Genomic DNA, 16,371 nt, shown 5'->3' on the forward strand with positions numbered 1-16,371 from the left:
GGAGAACCCAGAGCCTTTTCCTCCACCCAGAAAGACTGTTAAGGCCCGGCCTGTCAGCTGTGGTTACAACTAAAGGAACCACAAGCAGAGGCTGTGCAATTGCCCATCCCCCCAGGGCAGAGAAGGCACACACCACCTTGGAAAGGAAGCCATAAGCCTGGGCTTTGGTTCTGTCTTCTTCAGCACCACTAAAGCAAAGCACCCATTACCATGGAAACGATAAGTAACCAAGAAGGAATTCTGGGAGCCAAACTCTGCGGGCCCCAGCCCGGAATGGTGTCTGCCAGGGGCACAGAGCAAGCGCATGAGCAAACGAAAGGTCAAGTAAATGGCAAGAGGCAGTGCTAAAGATAAGAAGATTTCCCAAAGGGAAACGTTATGCCTGAGAGGTGCTTGGAAATAATAATTAGCTCTGGTTTTCTGAAAGCTGACTGTGGGGCGAACCCAGCACTCAGTGCTTTAATCTCTTTTTAACACCCAGAACCTCCCATGTTGCAATCTCACAGTTCCTCTCACTTGGTAGAGGAAAGAGATTGTCCACTATACCAGATAATGGGGATGGATCGGGGACTGAGCTGAATCATTTGAAAGTCACCCTCTTGCTCACCAGCTATGGCTTCTGCCCACTTTGCATCCAGCAGCAGCAGCAGCCCTCATCCGGAGCTCCCAGACCGTAGGAAAGGCCTGCCTGCTACATCACAGCTGACGGATGCTCGACAAGGGTCAAAGGACTCACCACACGCCCCTGGCATTTAGAGCTCCATCATGGATGGAAACACAGGTCATCAACCTCTCTTTTATCATTTACCCATGGCTCTGCTGTTCAGTGCAAGAGGGAAAATATTACTAAGAAGGACAAATAACCACACTGCCAAACTCTCTGCTCTTTTCAGTGGACACTCTTGTTATAATCCCAACCACATAGCATATGGCTCACCTTCTTCCCAAGGGAGTGACACACTGTGAGAAAATAGCTAATAAAAGCCCTTTTATTAAGAACACTGAAATAAGGAGATAATTTACAAGTTGCTCTGCAGAACCTTTAACTGGTTAATGAACAGAAAGGTTTTAAGCAGCCCTAATATTCTGAAAGGAGAGAAACACACTGCAGAAAAATGAAAAGGAGAAACAAGTTTGCACTCACAACACACACACACACACACACCCTCTCCCTGCTTTTACTGTTACTTTGAACACAGCACTCCAGGCTCTGGGTGCTGAAGACTGGGCATTTAAGTAGGAAACTGAATAGTGGCAAAAGAAAGGGGGAGAAAGAAGTATTTTCTCTGTATATCCTGAATTCCTTAAAAGGTCAGGCACTGGCAGGACACAGTGGTTCACACTTCATACCTATAATCCTAGCTCCTAGGATGCAGAGATTAGGAGGACTGAGGTTCAAGGCCAGCCCAGAATCTGTCTTTGTTGTGGCACTGGCCTGGCGGAGTGATCTGGTGACCACTGTTGTGACGCAGATGGCTTCCCAGCTCCTACTATGCAAGAAGAATGCAGGGGGCTGGGGATATGGCCTAGTGGCTAGAGTGCCTGCCTCGTATTCATGAGGCCCTGGGTTCAATTCCCCAGCACCACATATACAGAAAATGGCCAGAAGTGGCGCTGTGGCTCAAGTGGCAGAGTGCTAGCCTTGAGCAAAAAGAAGCCAGGGACAGTGCTCAGGCCCTGAGTCCAAGCCCCAGGACTGGCCAAAAAAAAAAGAAGAAGAATGCAGGTTATGGAGGCCCTGCTCCAATCAAGCCCACAACAAATCTTACCTCGCTGGACCCAGATTCATTTACTCAGCATCTTCACAATGTATCTCTGGGGCTGGGGATATGGCCTAGTGGCAAGAGTGCCTGCCTCATATACATGAGGCCCTGGGTTCAATTCCCCAGCACCACATATACAGAAAATGGCCAGAAGTGGCACTGTGGCTCAAGAGGCAGAGTGCTAGCCTTGAGCAAAAAGAAGCCAGGGACAGTGCTCAGGCCCTGAGTCCAAGCCCCAGGACTGGCCAAAAAAAACCAACACAATGTATCCCTGGACCTCCCAGAACAGTAATGGTGAGCTGACTCCAATGTGGGGGGGGGGGGGGGCTCCACCTTCGGCCCTGTTCCATTCCCATTCAATGACTTGAAGCAACCAAATCTGTTGATTCTAATAAGCTGAAAAGGAAAGCACTACCCGCTGAGATTTCTAACCTGAAAACCCACCGGCACAAAACTTCAAAGCACCAGCATGATGCTGTCCATCTGATGGGCTCAACATACCCATACTTGGTTTGATCATAGTTTTTTCAGTGGTGCTTGAGTTTGAATTCAAGGCTTTGTGCTTGCTAGGCAGGCTCTCTACTGTATAAGCCAAATCCCCAGTGCTTTTACACTATGAATTTTTTTTATACAGGTGTCCCACAAACTTTTTGTCCAAGCTGGCCTCAATCTACAAATCCTCCTAATCTCAGCCTCCCGAGTAGCTAAGATTAAAGGTGTGAGCCTTTATCTAACTGACACCCAACTCATACAAAAACTTACTAAAAAATATTACATAAAATTACCTTCTGGCTATTGCATATGGTACATATAAAACAGATGAACTTCACATTCCAACTTGGGTCCCACCCCCGAACACCTCATCATGTACATACAAATATTCCAATACCCTAAAACATCTAAAATCTGATCCCACGCAATTCCAGGTGCTCATTTCTAAAAAGGGACATCCTTTCTATTCCTGCATCCACTGAGCCTTCAAACTAAGGGCAAGTTACAGTTTAACACGCTGAGCTCTTTGCTCAGGAAGATTCAAGAGTTGTAATATGAAGCTCTCAAGGCAAGTTTTTAAAATTTGTTGGCAGTGCTGAGGTTTGAACTAAGTGCCGTGCTCTTGCTAAATGGGTGTTCTTCCTTCTTGAGACACAACCTCAACCCTCAACCTAATTCTATTGTCAAATACAGGTAGGTATTTCAACCACCTTAAAAGTAGTAATTAGAATTAGCATTCACCCTTTTCAAGAAGCATGTGTGTAGATATGTGTTTGGAAATATGTCTAAATATCTAAGTTACATACATTAATGATTATTTCTGTTTATCAGTAGTTCTTTTGTGCTAGATGAAAATCTTTGCTCTAGAACCAATGGGAAAGATGACAATGGATAACCATGAACACAACCTCCAGAAAGATTTTCATCTTCATTGGGAAGAAAAAGATACAATTATTTTCAAAAACACAGTACCTTCTATAACTTTGCTTTCTCCCTAGCATTCACTAAGCATAATTTATAGCCACATTCTTTTTTTCCTTTGCCAGTCCTGGGGCTTCACCTCAGGGCCTGGACACTTGCCTGAGCTTCTTTTGCTCAAGGCTAGTACTCTACCACTTGAGCCATCGCTCCACTTCTGGGCTTTTTCTGTGTATGTGGTACTGAGGGCTTCATGCCCTCAGGCATGAACTCAGGGCTTCATGGATGCTAGGCAAGCACGCTACCCCCAAGCCACCTTCCTAGCTCCAACACATTCATTTTTTATGAAGTACAATTCAGTAACACTTTCATGCTGTTTTTATTTTTAATATTAAGCTACTTTTCCATCAAACTAAAAACATGTAAATGGAGCTAGCTCGAGCATGGTGGCTCACTCCTATAATCCCACATACTTGGGAGTGAATATTAGGAGAATCATGGTTCAATACCAGACCAGGCAATAAGGTTATTAGCTCAACTACTAAGCCACAGAGTGGTGGTGCATTCCTGTAGCACCAGCCACAGCAGGCACTGGAGGGGGAATCATGATCTGAGGCTGGATGAGGTGGTCGATGGGTGGGACAAGCTCCAATAGATAAAGGACATTATGATATTTTCCAGGCTAAGACAAGAGAAGCCTCATGCCATAGACAAAGGAAGAGTAGAACACAGTCTAAGAGGCAGGTTAGTGTTTTGTTGCACACATGGTAGTTAGGAAGCCAGAGGAAGTTATGGGAGAGCAATGGAGCAAAGCATTTAGAAGCGCCCCAAAAGTAATGTTAGTCCAAGCCCCAAGGCCACATGCAACAGTGAAGACATATCTGAGCTGGGTAGAAAGTCTGTCACCTTCCAGAACAGCTATGCATGCAGACAACAGACCAGGGGACTGGTGTGTCCTCTAAGTGACTTCTTGGGCCAGGTGCAGGCAGGCAAGGGTTGAGAGGGGTGTCCTGAGAAGTAAGCAGGGACCAAACTCTTCCCACCACAGAAGGCAGAGAGGATGGGCTGACAGTGTCCCTAGCCAATTCTACACCACACTGAAACAGCCTCTGAAAAGGCCTGCAGTTCCAAAATGTCCAGAGCTATGCTACCTGGTATAGAATCAAATTCCATATGGGCACAAAGAAAATGGGCAGAGTTGTGGCTAAGCTTTGGCAAGCAGAAAGAATGCACTGAAAGGAAGGACTTATTTGGGAGTAATCAGACTCCACTCTGATGAGCCAGGAGCCAAGAGCAAGGCTTTCACTGTAGGGATGACTATGTGTTCACCCACGAAAGTTAAGGGCAGGAGGAAAGCAACAACCAGGCATTATAAATAGCACTTTCTTCCTTATGGTCACCCCCGAGCCATCATCCCTCATTACCTCTGCAGGCAGAACTGTGCAATATTGCAATCAGAGAACCAAAACGTAACAGACAAAAACAGCAAAGCAGTAACATTACATCTGTGATATAGAAATACAACATGTTTTCACATACCTCAAGAAATTAAATTTTGCAACAGCCCTATCAGGTCTGTATAATCAGACTCAATTTGTAGAAAAGGAAGCTATATATATACTAAGTTTAGAAATATGCCTTAGATATCATGTGGCAGAGCTATAATCCAAATGACTTTGATAATTGCAAGACTAGAACTCTTCCCTTAATGTTAAAGAAAAGTGCTTTTCTTCGAGTGGGAAAAGCATTAGGGACTACTTTATCACATCAGGGTACCTGAGTACTGATAGTGAGTAGTAAGTGTGAGAAATTAGAATATTACAACTCTTTTTATAGAAGCCCTACAATATTGTCACAAATTAATATGGGCTTTCGTTTTAGGCAACTATAAAAGAAAAAAGACAAGACCACATTCTAAAAATAAGTATTATTTGCTTAAAATATATCACAGCAATGGCCACATTCTGAATTGTATCTATATGGAAGGAAATTAGGCCATCTTATGAAGGTGCTCTGTGGGCACCTCTAGATGTGGGATACACACATACACACACGCACGCGCGCACGCACATGCTTCCCCACCTCAGCTAATACCAAACTAACTCTCACTTCATAAGAACAATCCTAGAGACGCTGTGTACAAAGCACACGAAGCTGTTTCCACAACCTGCTTCTGCCATAAATGACTGCCCAATAAAGCAAAAGTGAATGATTAACTTTTGCTCCCTTGAAGTCCTCTGAATAAGAAAAAATATATTTCCTGAATTGCTTTTCAATGGGGGAAACAAACTTTTCCCAGGCTCTCCAAAGAATCCTTAGATTAACATAGATAAAAAGACATTGAAGAGATCAGGTCCCCAGTTGAGATATGTGCTAATCACAATGATATTTGGGATCTGAACTATCTGAAAATATCTGCTTCTATGCAGCCTTTGCTTCTGAAACACCTGGAGTTAGGACAGTGATTGAACTAGCTAGAATTGGCATGACAACAGAAGCAACAATCACAGTACGCACCAGGTTATATGTTACTCTCAGGGGATATACAGGCCATCAGGGAAGAAAGGCAAATAAATTAGGACTTTGAAGGGAAACTGGGATTGATCAGCTGAGGTCAATCTCCATGAAAAACTTGCAGAACTTGAATCTCAGAGAGATGAATCTGGTTCTCTAAAGATCTGATGGTTCAAATGGCAGCAACTGCTGAACACAACTTTCAATAGACTCACGTACAAACAATAAACCTCCAAGGAGAAGAGGTCACGGGAAAAGACTGGACTTTTGGTTGACACCTAAAAGAACAATAATATCAAGGGTGAGCTGGAATAGACCAGTTCTCATAGGAAGTGAAGCTTAGTTTCAGATCATCTCACTCACCAACTAGATTAAGCTAATGTGGCAGACAATTCCAGAAGCCAAGGTAAATACTATGTAGAGAAAAACTGCATCATCAAGATTTTTCACAATTTGGAGCTTTCAAAAAAAGGAGAGCTGGGAATGTGGCTTAGTGGTAGAGTGCTTGCCGTGCATGCATGAAGCCTGGGTTCAATTCCTCAGTACCACATAAACAGAAAAGGCCAGAAGTGGTGCTGTGGCTCAAGTAGTAGAGTGCTAGCCTTGAGCAAAAAGAAGCTCCCTGAGTTCAAGCCCCAGGACTGGCCAAAAAAAAAAAAAAAAGAGAGAAGAGAAAGAATGAGGAGGGAAGGAGAGAGGAAACATGTGAGGAAACAAGATGTGAACAAGACAACAAGAGAAACCATTCAACCTGACAGCCAAATATTGATTACAAGATGAAGATGGTAAAAGCTGACAACTAAAACCCCAGTGAAATAGAAGCACACACTGACCTAGCAGCTGACATCGAACATAGCAACAAGCCCAGATACTCGCAAAGACAGTTTTTGTTGTTTTTTTACAGCTAAACAAGAGATAAATGTAATAAGGTGTTAATACAAGTATAAATAGTAAATGCAGAGGTACCTATTACAAGTTTTTTGTAACTTTCCCAGATTTTTGTGATATTTCATAAGCAAACATTGAAAAGACAAGAGAAAGGTATGGTTAGAGAGAGATTAAAAAAAGACAGTACTTTAGGCTTCGGAAGTCATAGTCAAGAGTTCATACTTTATTCAGCAGACAATAAGAAGACAGACAGTCAAGAGCTTTACACAGGGAAATAACAGCATCAGATATGCTCTGCATAACCATCATCTAATTGTAAAATCATATCCCAGAGAGACTGAGGCCAGTATGCACCAGGAGGCCGAGGCAATAACCAGACAAAAGATGATGAAAGCCCATCTACTAGAAATGTAGTCACACAAATTTGTAGGATGGAGTGATTTTCTAGGGGACCTGGAGGTTCATTCTCAAGTGGATCTCAACTCAGTCAAGTCAGGAAGCAAATGAAGCCAGAGTGACAAAGACAAATCTTTTCATTAGGCAGCATCTAGGACAGAGCCTGGGACGGGTGAAATGAAACTTGAGTTTTTCTGAAACCTTAGGAAAACGCAAGCAGTTATAAAACTGAAAGCTAATAAGCACTCAGCTCAACACCAGATGGTCAGAGAGATACATTCACAACTTGCCAGGATTTTCAGAAGGCTTCAGCCTTGAACACCCCCTTCCAAACAGGCAGATGCTTTGATCTGTGAGGGAAAGAATTCTATTTCAGATCCTGACGGTAAATGCCAAGTGACATCTCGCCAGTTGAGAATGGCATCTCCCAACCACAAATGCGTGGGGGTTTGGGCAGAGGCTGTCTTTGACTATTTCCTCTACCACACCTGCCAGAAAGTATAGAAAAATGGGGGGGGGGGGAGGAGAGAGCAAGTGCCTGAAAACCAGCATTCTCACCTGCACCCAAAAAGGAGACAGACCCATGTTGCTGAATTACTCCTAAACAGCCCATGAATTTCTGTAAGAAGACGAATTACACATATATCAGAGAGAAACTTACCAGCCTTTTATGAAAAAAATGGTCTGAGGTACAGAGTCACAAATTCTTCAATGACTCTCATCTGTTTTACCCTCCGGAGTGAGAAACTGAAGAATTCATTTTTTTATTATTATCTTTGGTGCCTTTGCAAAAGGTTAAGGTTTTGAAATAAGCATATTAAGTTTCCAATCTTGGCTACTTTTAATATCATCCTTTGGCCTATTTATGAATGTTGGCTAGTTTGCTAGAATGAGATTATTATATGATACTTTCCCCCAATCTGTTTCAAAGAACAAAAAAATATTCAGAGATACTCTCTTTAAAGGAAGAACTTTCCAAATGCAAGCCTATTTAGAGGCTTAATTTTTATATATTCTGCTTGGAGAGTTTAGTTTTAAAGTCAGGGTAGTATACTAGTAGCCCTGGACATTTTCCACATACCAGAATAAATAAAACAGACCCAACAAGTTCTCTTCGACTCTCAAGGCTATTTGACACACTGGCTGGTCATAAAAACAAGGTCAAAAACTGACCTCTAAACAAGTCAAGTTCCTGCCTCAAATGTAGCCAAGAAAGTACCCATTCTTGTTTGCTCTGAAGAAAGCAACTGAATCAAAATTTCAACCCATCAAAATTCAGGCAACTACCTATCCATGGAACCCTCTACCCTACAGAACTGATTAGTTAACACTGAAACATGAACTTTACAAATCACACTTGATCAAATCTAAGAGACTGAACATGATTTCTACAATTATGGGGGAGAGTCCACAATCCAGCAGAGCACATAAAATTCGATACTTTGAGGACAGATGTGACTCTTACAAGATGCATGCTCTGCGAGCAATACTCACTGGGTTGAGCGAGTCTTCAGCTGAGTGGTGAACCGCCCACCAGTCTGCAGTCCACTCCCATGCATTCCCTACAATGTTGTACAAGCCATAGCCATTGGGAGGGAAGGCATCAACCTGAACACAAAGGAGGGAAAACAACTGTTGTCAAAACTATTTGCCGTGTGTGTGGTGTGTGTGTGTGTGTGCGCGCGCGTGTGTGTGTAGAGGAAATATTAGACCTTCAGAATCACTAAGGGGAATACCATACTTGACCCAATATGTCTTGCGATCAAAGCTAAACTTCGCTGGCCATACATGTAATGTATTTCAGCACAGCCCTGTTATCCTCTCCACCAGCTTCCTTTAATTCATCATCATGGCGGGGGGGAAGTGCACGCATGTGCTGGAACTTGAACTTGGGACCTGAGCACTGCCCCTTAGCTTTTTTGCTCAATGCTCTAGACTTGAGCCAAAGCTCCACTACCAGCTTTTTACTGATTAATTGATGGTAAGAATCTCATGGACTTTGCTGCCTGGGCTGGCTTTGAACTGTGATCCTCAGATCTCAGCCTCCTGAGTAGCTAGGATTACAGGCACAAGCCACCAGCACCTGGCTCCTATTCTCCACCTTTAAGACTTGGTCCTATCATTAAAAATCTGAGGAAGGGGCTGGGAATATGGCCTAGTGGCAAGAGTGCTTGCCTCGTATATGTGAAGCCCTAGGTTCAACTCCCCAGCACCACATATACAGAAAGGCCAGAAGTGGCGCTGTAGCTCAAGTTGGCAGAGTGCTAGCCTTGAGCAAACCGAAGCCAGGGACAGTGCTCACGCTGAGTTAAAGCCCCAGGACTGGCAAAAAAATAAAATTAAATTTAAAAAAAAAAACCTGAGGAGACCTATTTGTACAAGAGGAATGTACACTCATCATCAAGCGTATGAGTAATAGAAGGTCTGCAGTCTCTGGGACCTAGAATCTGGACGCAAATTATAAATTCAACAAGGAATTCTACTACATTTCAAAGGCAGGTCACACAGCACCACATAACACTAATAACCCTATCACAGACACAGAACCAAAGCACAGAGTTTCTACAAAAGGGGTGAGAAGAGGGGAGAAAGAACACAGCTGAACAGAATAATAGTAAATGCTGAACAGATCTGCTAGTTTTGCTGCCTTAAAAGTTTCTGAGAATTTTTCTGAATGGAACTTTACAAACATAGGAGAAAATTCTCACTTTTACATGAAAATAATTAAGCTATCGTTGGAATTTTTCATCTTTGGATAAATTCATGCTTTCCCACACAATGCAGTGGGAAAAGAAGAATGATGAAACATTCATTTTGATGTGGCCTCAGATGGTTTTCATCCACACATGAAATGGAGGCATCTGCTGCTTGGATCATTCAGAGCATTTCCACCGAAGTGAGGATACTACACTGTAAAGAACTTCCTCTAGACCAGTTGGGACGCTGAGATATCCTACTGCTCTGCTTCCAGAATCAGCATTCCTTATGGAAGCAGCAAAACACAGCACACTGGTTCATTCAGGAACGCACGTGACTTAAAGGCAGAGAGGGGCTGAATGGCAAATAAAATCCAAAAAAGCTTAATGAGGGAGAAAACAAGAAAATGCCAAAAACGACAACTCCAGTTCTGCAAGGAAGAGGGGAATGGCACAGAAATGACAAGAACTTCCAAGAGGGAGAGCGTTCTGGTTAGAGGTATTCTCTAGAAAGGAGGGGCTGTCCTAGCAGACTAGCCTAAAACTCTCTGAATTCCAAAGGACAGGAAGCAGTGAACTAATAACTGGAAGTAGGAAGGAAAAGAAGAAACCCATTTGTGTCACAGGGGAATAAAAGAAGCCGGGGGGGGGGGGGGGGACAAGAGCAATAAGCAATTGAATCCAACAATGGAGGAAAGACCCATTTGTCTTTGGCATGCCTGCGCCATGCCGAGGTGAAGGTGTCTCAAAGAGTCTACCTAAGGTCCTTCTATGATCCAGCACTGTGCAGCTAGCGTCAGACAAGCAGTGGAATACATCTGAGTGCTGCTAGTCCATACATGGGAAAACAACGGTCCCTTCTTAAAGCTTGGGGTAGGTCCTCTGAAATAATGTGATGTCTGATATAGTATATGGAGATCTCCATTCCTTAAATTATTCTATGTGAGTGTACCAATAAGGCAAGTCAAATTTTTCATTGTTCATAGGTAAAATACTCTAACTAAAGCTTCCTCTCAAGAATCTCAAAAGAAAACATGTTTCACACAAATTCTTCTGAAATGCTTATTTTCAGGTAAGCAAGAAGATACATGTTAAAAACAAAATGAGCTAATGATAGGGTAACAGTAGCCTAGCAAAATTAAGAATTCAATTTTTAGACTCACAGTGGTGAGAATGTTTTACTAAATTTCAAGCCTGAGCTAAAATAGTAAAATGTATACAATGTATACACTCTTAGGCAAAGGAGCTATTTTACTATAGTTCATCCTATTATTCAAGTTAAATTTCTGCTTGGCATGGTGGCACACACTTATAATCCCAGCACTCAGGAGGCACAGGCAAGAATATCGAGAGTTCAACAGTAGACAGGCCTTTCTCAAAAATGAAAATAAACAAAAAGTTAAATTCCAGCTTTCAAATACCTAGAGCCTGTGGACCGTTCATTCCAACACAAGTAGACGTCACCTCTTGTCATCTGACTGCTTTATGCTCAGTTCTTATTTCTCAAGTTGGTACTGTCAGGACTCCTAGTAAACCATTCCTATTTTAGTAAATTCCACAGCAAGTTCTCAAGTTAATTTTTGTGGACATCTGCTAAACTCACTGTTAAATGTTGCAACTGCAAACCTCTGGAAGGTGTCCTAATCTCACACTGAACCTTGTGTTTTCCAAAAGGTGTACTGACATGGCTCAATCTTCCTTCGCAGCTCATCTACTCAAATACAGACACACAATATGCTATAGCAATGTGTTAAAAATACACAAACTGTCCAAGACAGCTATACTGTGGCCTCTTACTAAAACTGTCTGGTTCATCAGAAACAGTTATCACAGACTTATCCAATTAAGGACAGCAATGGTGGCCACATTACCCAGGCCTGTGGAATAGAGCTCCGCCATCTCTCAGGACTGATCTCTGCTACGCTTGAGCCTTTGAGGCTCTCCTTCCACATCTGTTCCCATACCAATGGAGATCTACATCTACAGCTCTGCCTTAGCTTGACCTTGAGGTTTACTGCTGCTGTCCTATTATCTCCCTCCCCCATGAGGGGGATCCACGCTGCTGAGGTCCTTTCCAGTGCAATCCATTTTCTGGGTTAGCTGCAAGCATGCAGAGGTGAGGTGCTATACCCTTCTCGGCAGATCCTGACTTGGTCACTGAGGGACCAGCTGTCTGTAACAACCAATAACTCTCCGAGGGTCTCATGTGCACTCATTCCAAGCACTTTCGCCATATTCTGGCCACCCTGCAACGCCACTTCCACTTGCCTAAAGGAGCACTAGGCATGCCTGTTTCATGCCAGGCTCCATACCAACAAGATGGGCTTCTGCTGCATTGGCAGTTGGGAAAGAAAAAACGCTGAAGTCGTTTCTGCAAAAAACTTGAATCACTTACTTTACTGAATAAAACTATGTGCTTGGAGAGCAGCAGCTCTCCTGATGGGATCTTGGGAGGAACCAGCTACCAGATGGCTCAATTAGTCTTTTGCCTGTATTGAATAATGCATCCATTTCCCACCAGTTAGTGATGCTTTATCTTATCCACAACTCACATATATGGAATTTGGTATAGATACACACATATGCACTCATATGCTTATTTAAGGGAGAAATATTCTCATGCAATTTATTTCATGTATCAATTTTGCTCCAAAAACTACCACATTTTATCATGGCTGAAATTAACTCTCAGTTTCTCCTAGGTCAAGTGTCTCCTTGTTCTTTATCCTTTCCAAAAAAGCCTGGGTCTTGACACACTTCTTTAGTTTTTTTTAGCTGCAACTGTGTAATTGCTTGGCTAAATCCCATGGATAAATATGACTTATCCATGTCACACTTACAAATACATTCCGGAAGTAGTATTTTTCCATGAATCAAAAATGCAAATTTTTTTTAAAAAAGACAACTGTTGGAAAGATTGTTGAAGGAAACTGAGTCTCTGTAACAAATCCAATTAAGAGCTATTTCCTCACCTCAAGATTTCTCTTTTCACTGTGTTAAGCACAAATGGAAATGTTGCTGTAGTCTGAATGATGGCATCCCCTTCAAAATTCATGGCAAAACATAATCCTCAATGCAATATTGTTAAGAGGAGTGATGAGGAGTGACCAATGAGATTAGTACACAAAGGAACTAAAGCCAAAGGAGGAAGTTCTATCATGCCATCTGCCTCCAGCCCTGTGAAGACACACAGGCCGGGAACACCACCATGCCAGTGAGGCCTCCATCTTCACTTCCTTACCTCCAGAACTGTGGGGCATGAACTTCCCATCATCCACAATGCTCAGCCGAGGGGATGTGGTCACAGCACAAATGGACTGAGATGATTTTTAAGCCTGGTTTCGTGATGGTATGACTACACTAGCAAAAAGAGCACTGAGCAGAGCTCCTGCAGGCCAATGAAGGAAAATACGCTGCAGATGCTCTGCAACATCACTGGGCCTGATCGGAAACTTACTGAGAAAGTCATCTAGGGCTGGGAGCACAGTTCAGTGGTTGAAATCTTACTTAGCCACGTACTGGGTTCAGTGCTTGAGAGAGAAAGGGAAGAGCAGAATGGAAGGAGGAAGGGAGAGAAGAAGAAAAGAAAGAAAAAGGTTTTCGTAACCTTTGACTCATTCACTTCATAGCTGGGACACTAGCTTAAAAAAAACTCAGATAAACCTCAGCATTGTATGGAGAATAAACACCTTTGTTCTTACTGTATTGTACAGGAGAAAATTAGAAAGATCAGAAATCTATGGTCAAGGTCAATAAATCAGAATCTATTCATCTGACAGATCATCTAACTGCTGAAAAGCAATGTGTGCAACCTACTGTTGTAAAAGGTAATGTTTCTAATATTAACTGGGGAAAACAGTAAGATACAATACTGTGGCCAAAGGGATCCAAATGAGACATGTAAGATAAATATGTGAGACACATACACTAGACATACACTTGCTTGTAAACCTGGTAATGAAGAGTATGGGTTCCTTAGGAGAGGAACACAAAGGCACAAGGCCTATCTGCATCTGATCATGTAAAGTAATATTTATCAAAATGAACTCCAGGACATAGAAACAAGAGGTTTTTTTCTTGGTTGCTGTTCTTGTTTTCTTTTCCTTTTGTCTTGTTTGTTAGTTATCTGTCCTTGGGAGGGCGGGGGTGGGAGGACACAGAAATGGAAGAACCAAAGGTGAACAAATGCAGCAGGGATACTCACTAGACACTATGCTGAAAATGAACTGCACACCTTGTAGATGGGGACAGGAGAGAAATTGAGAAAGAGCAAGGGAAGCATCAACACTGTCCCAAAAGAAATGTACTCATTACCTGACTTATGGTAACTGTAACCCCTCTATATAGCATCTTTATAATAACAATAAAAATATTTTTTAAAAGAGTAGGGGTTTGGGGGCTGGGAATATGGCCTAGTGGCAAGAGTGCTTGCCTCCTACACATGAAGCTCTTGGTTCGATTCCCCAGCACCACATATATGGAAAACAGCCAGAAGGGGCGCTGTGGCTCAGGTGGCAGAGTGCTAGCCTTGAGCGGGAAGAAGCCAGGGAAGGTGCTCAGGCCCTGAGTCCAAGGCCCAGGACTGGCCAAAAAAAAAGAGTAGGGGTTTGGAAACAAACCAACCTGGTTCAAGTCCCAGCTGTGCCGCTTTCCAGCTGTGTAACCTTGAGCAAGTTAGTTAACCTCTCTGTGCCTGAGAATGCTCACCTAGAAAACGGGGACAATAGTACCTACCTTACAGAGGTGAATGGACAGTAATGAGACAGAGCATGCAAATGGCTTATAGCATTTGACAGTCATTGTCAAGTGCATGCTGGCACACAGAAAGCACTAGACAATGACGAGCCAAAATCATCACCATCACGAGCAGAATGAATTGGGAAAGCACCAAACTGCTCACAGGGATTATTTCTAGGTAGCAGAATTCCAAGTCACTTGAACCTTCTCCTTTATCATGCTCTTTTTTTCTAAATGCTCTACAATATAAACCAGGGAATCAGGAAGAAAAATGCATCATGGAAGGGAATTTCTGCCTAGCTGCTGCCACTTGTGACAGGAGATGATGGGCACAGAAAGGGAGCCCTAGCGTGTGTAACACTCTTCGCCCCGGTTCTCCCCAGCCTCCTTCTCAGAAGGGCTGCCTTTCTCTGGAAGCTTCCCTACTCACGGGCGCAGTTCCTCGGAAGCCGTCCTCGCCAGTGTTGGTCACGGGAAACTCTCCCTGCCAAATGTTGGCATAATGCTGGCCTTTTGGCTGCAGCTTGTTGCCCCAGGGGAAAAGCCTGTTAGGAGAGACACAGGCATCAGCCCAACCAACAGACACAGGCTGCAGTAAAGTTAAGAGAGGAGATACAACGAGAGAACAAGGCTCGTTTGTTCTATGTAGACCTTTAAAGAAAACACACACACACACAAATACATGCACAAAGAGACACACAAATAATCACTTGATCATATTCCAAAGAAATACACACACACACAAATACATACACAAAGAGACACATAAATAATCACTTGATCATATTCCAAAGAAATACACACACACACACACACACACACACACACACACACACACACAGCTCCTAATCTGGGTTTGGTTTTTTTAATAAAATGTCCTTATTAACAATTCATATCAAGTTTACAACAACCTCAGACCTTCCTGAGTACTATAAAGGCCTGAAGTAAGTCACAAAACTGAAAGAACTTACAAGAAGCTGGAAAAGCAGACATCATTCTGGACTTATATGGAAGCATGACTGGGCACCATCACGCCACACTTTTGTATAAAGCCTCAGTTATTTTAAGGAGCTTTTCCTAGAAGATGTGACCTAAACATGAGTTTTTGTCTCGTGGCTCTAAGAGTGGAGAAATACCACTGCTTCAGAAGATGCCTAAAATAAGAAAATGCTAACAGCAAGGCAGGCTGCCAAGTAGCTCTAAAGAGTAATATGTTACACAAGGGGGAATGAATTGCTAGAACTTTCTCCAGGACTGCAAGGAGCTCATTTGGCTTTGGGGACAGTAAAGGTTGATGACTCATTCACCAGTATCACCTAAGAACCTCATAAGGAAGAAGAAAACCCAGAAAGACCAATTTCCTAACCAGAGTCCAGCTGGCAAAGAAGGTCAAGCCATGGCTTGGCAAGCTGCGGCTCGCAGTACCTGTTGTGCAGGCCTCCCCGGCAGCTGTACTCCCACTCGGCCTCTGTGGGCAACCGCTTCCCTGCCCATGTGCAGTAGGCCACAGCGTCGTTCCAGGAAACGTGCAGAACTGGATGATCAGGCCTGGGCAGAAGCAGAGCAGAGTCGGGAGAGGCACCACAGGAACAAGAAACAGGAAGCGGCTCAGCAGCGTTGCCCATAAACATCCTTGGTCTAGCCAATGGCACTGTAGCAAGGCCTGCTTCTGAATTTGAGTTCTCCATGCCAAATCTGGTCCCTCCATGGAGTGTTCCTGGTGTCCCAGACTTTCAAATGGGTTATAATTCCTCTTGGAAGTAGGCGCAATGCGTGTGCTCATTTCCAATAGGATTCCAAGGAGGTAACAGGCAAGGACAGTCTGTACCTAAACCTCCCTGGGGAAGGCAGGATGGCGACTCCCTGATGGGAAGGGCCAGCAAGAAACACTTTCAGCTCCCTCTGAGTTTGCATAGTTGTAGTCACCTCAGAGCTACCATTGTCTGAACAGTGCAGGGGCACAAGGC

General features: G+C 43.3%; 1 protein-coding gene across 1 annotated transcript in view; it reads right to left on the reverse strand.

The window, feature by feature from the left end:
* Sumf1 (sulfatase modifying factor 1) overlaps positions 1-16,371 on the reverse strand; it is a 58,252-nt gene that overhangs the window by 19,539 nt on the left and 22,342 nt on the right. The window contains exons 5-7 of the mRNA XM_048356176.1: positions 15,830-15,952; positions 14,835-14,949; positions 8,466-8,579 (exon numbers count right to left, since the gene is read on the reverse strand). Of these exons, the coding sequence (XP_048212133.1) occupies positions 8,466-8,579; positions 14,835-14,949; positions 15,830-15,952 (352 nt within the window). The remainder of the gene's footprint in view (positions 1-8,465; positions 8,580-14,834; positions 14,950-15,829; positions 15,953-16,371) is intronic.

The sequence above is a fragment of the Perognathus longimembris genome, chromosome 10 (assembly GCF_023159225.1).
Source record: "Perognathus longimembris pacificus isolate PPM17 chromosome 10, ASM2315922v1, whole genome shotgun sequence".
In the NCBI taxonomy this organism is placed as follows: Eukaryota; Metazoa; Chordata; class Mammalia; order Rodentia; family Heteromyidae; genus Perognathus; species Perognathus longimembris.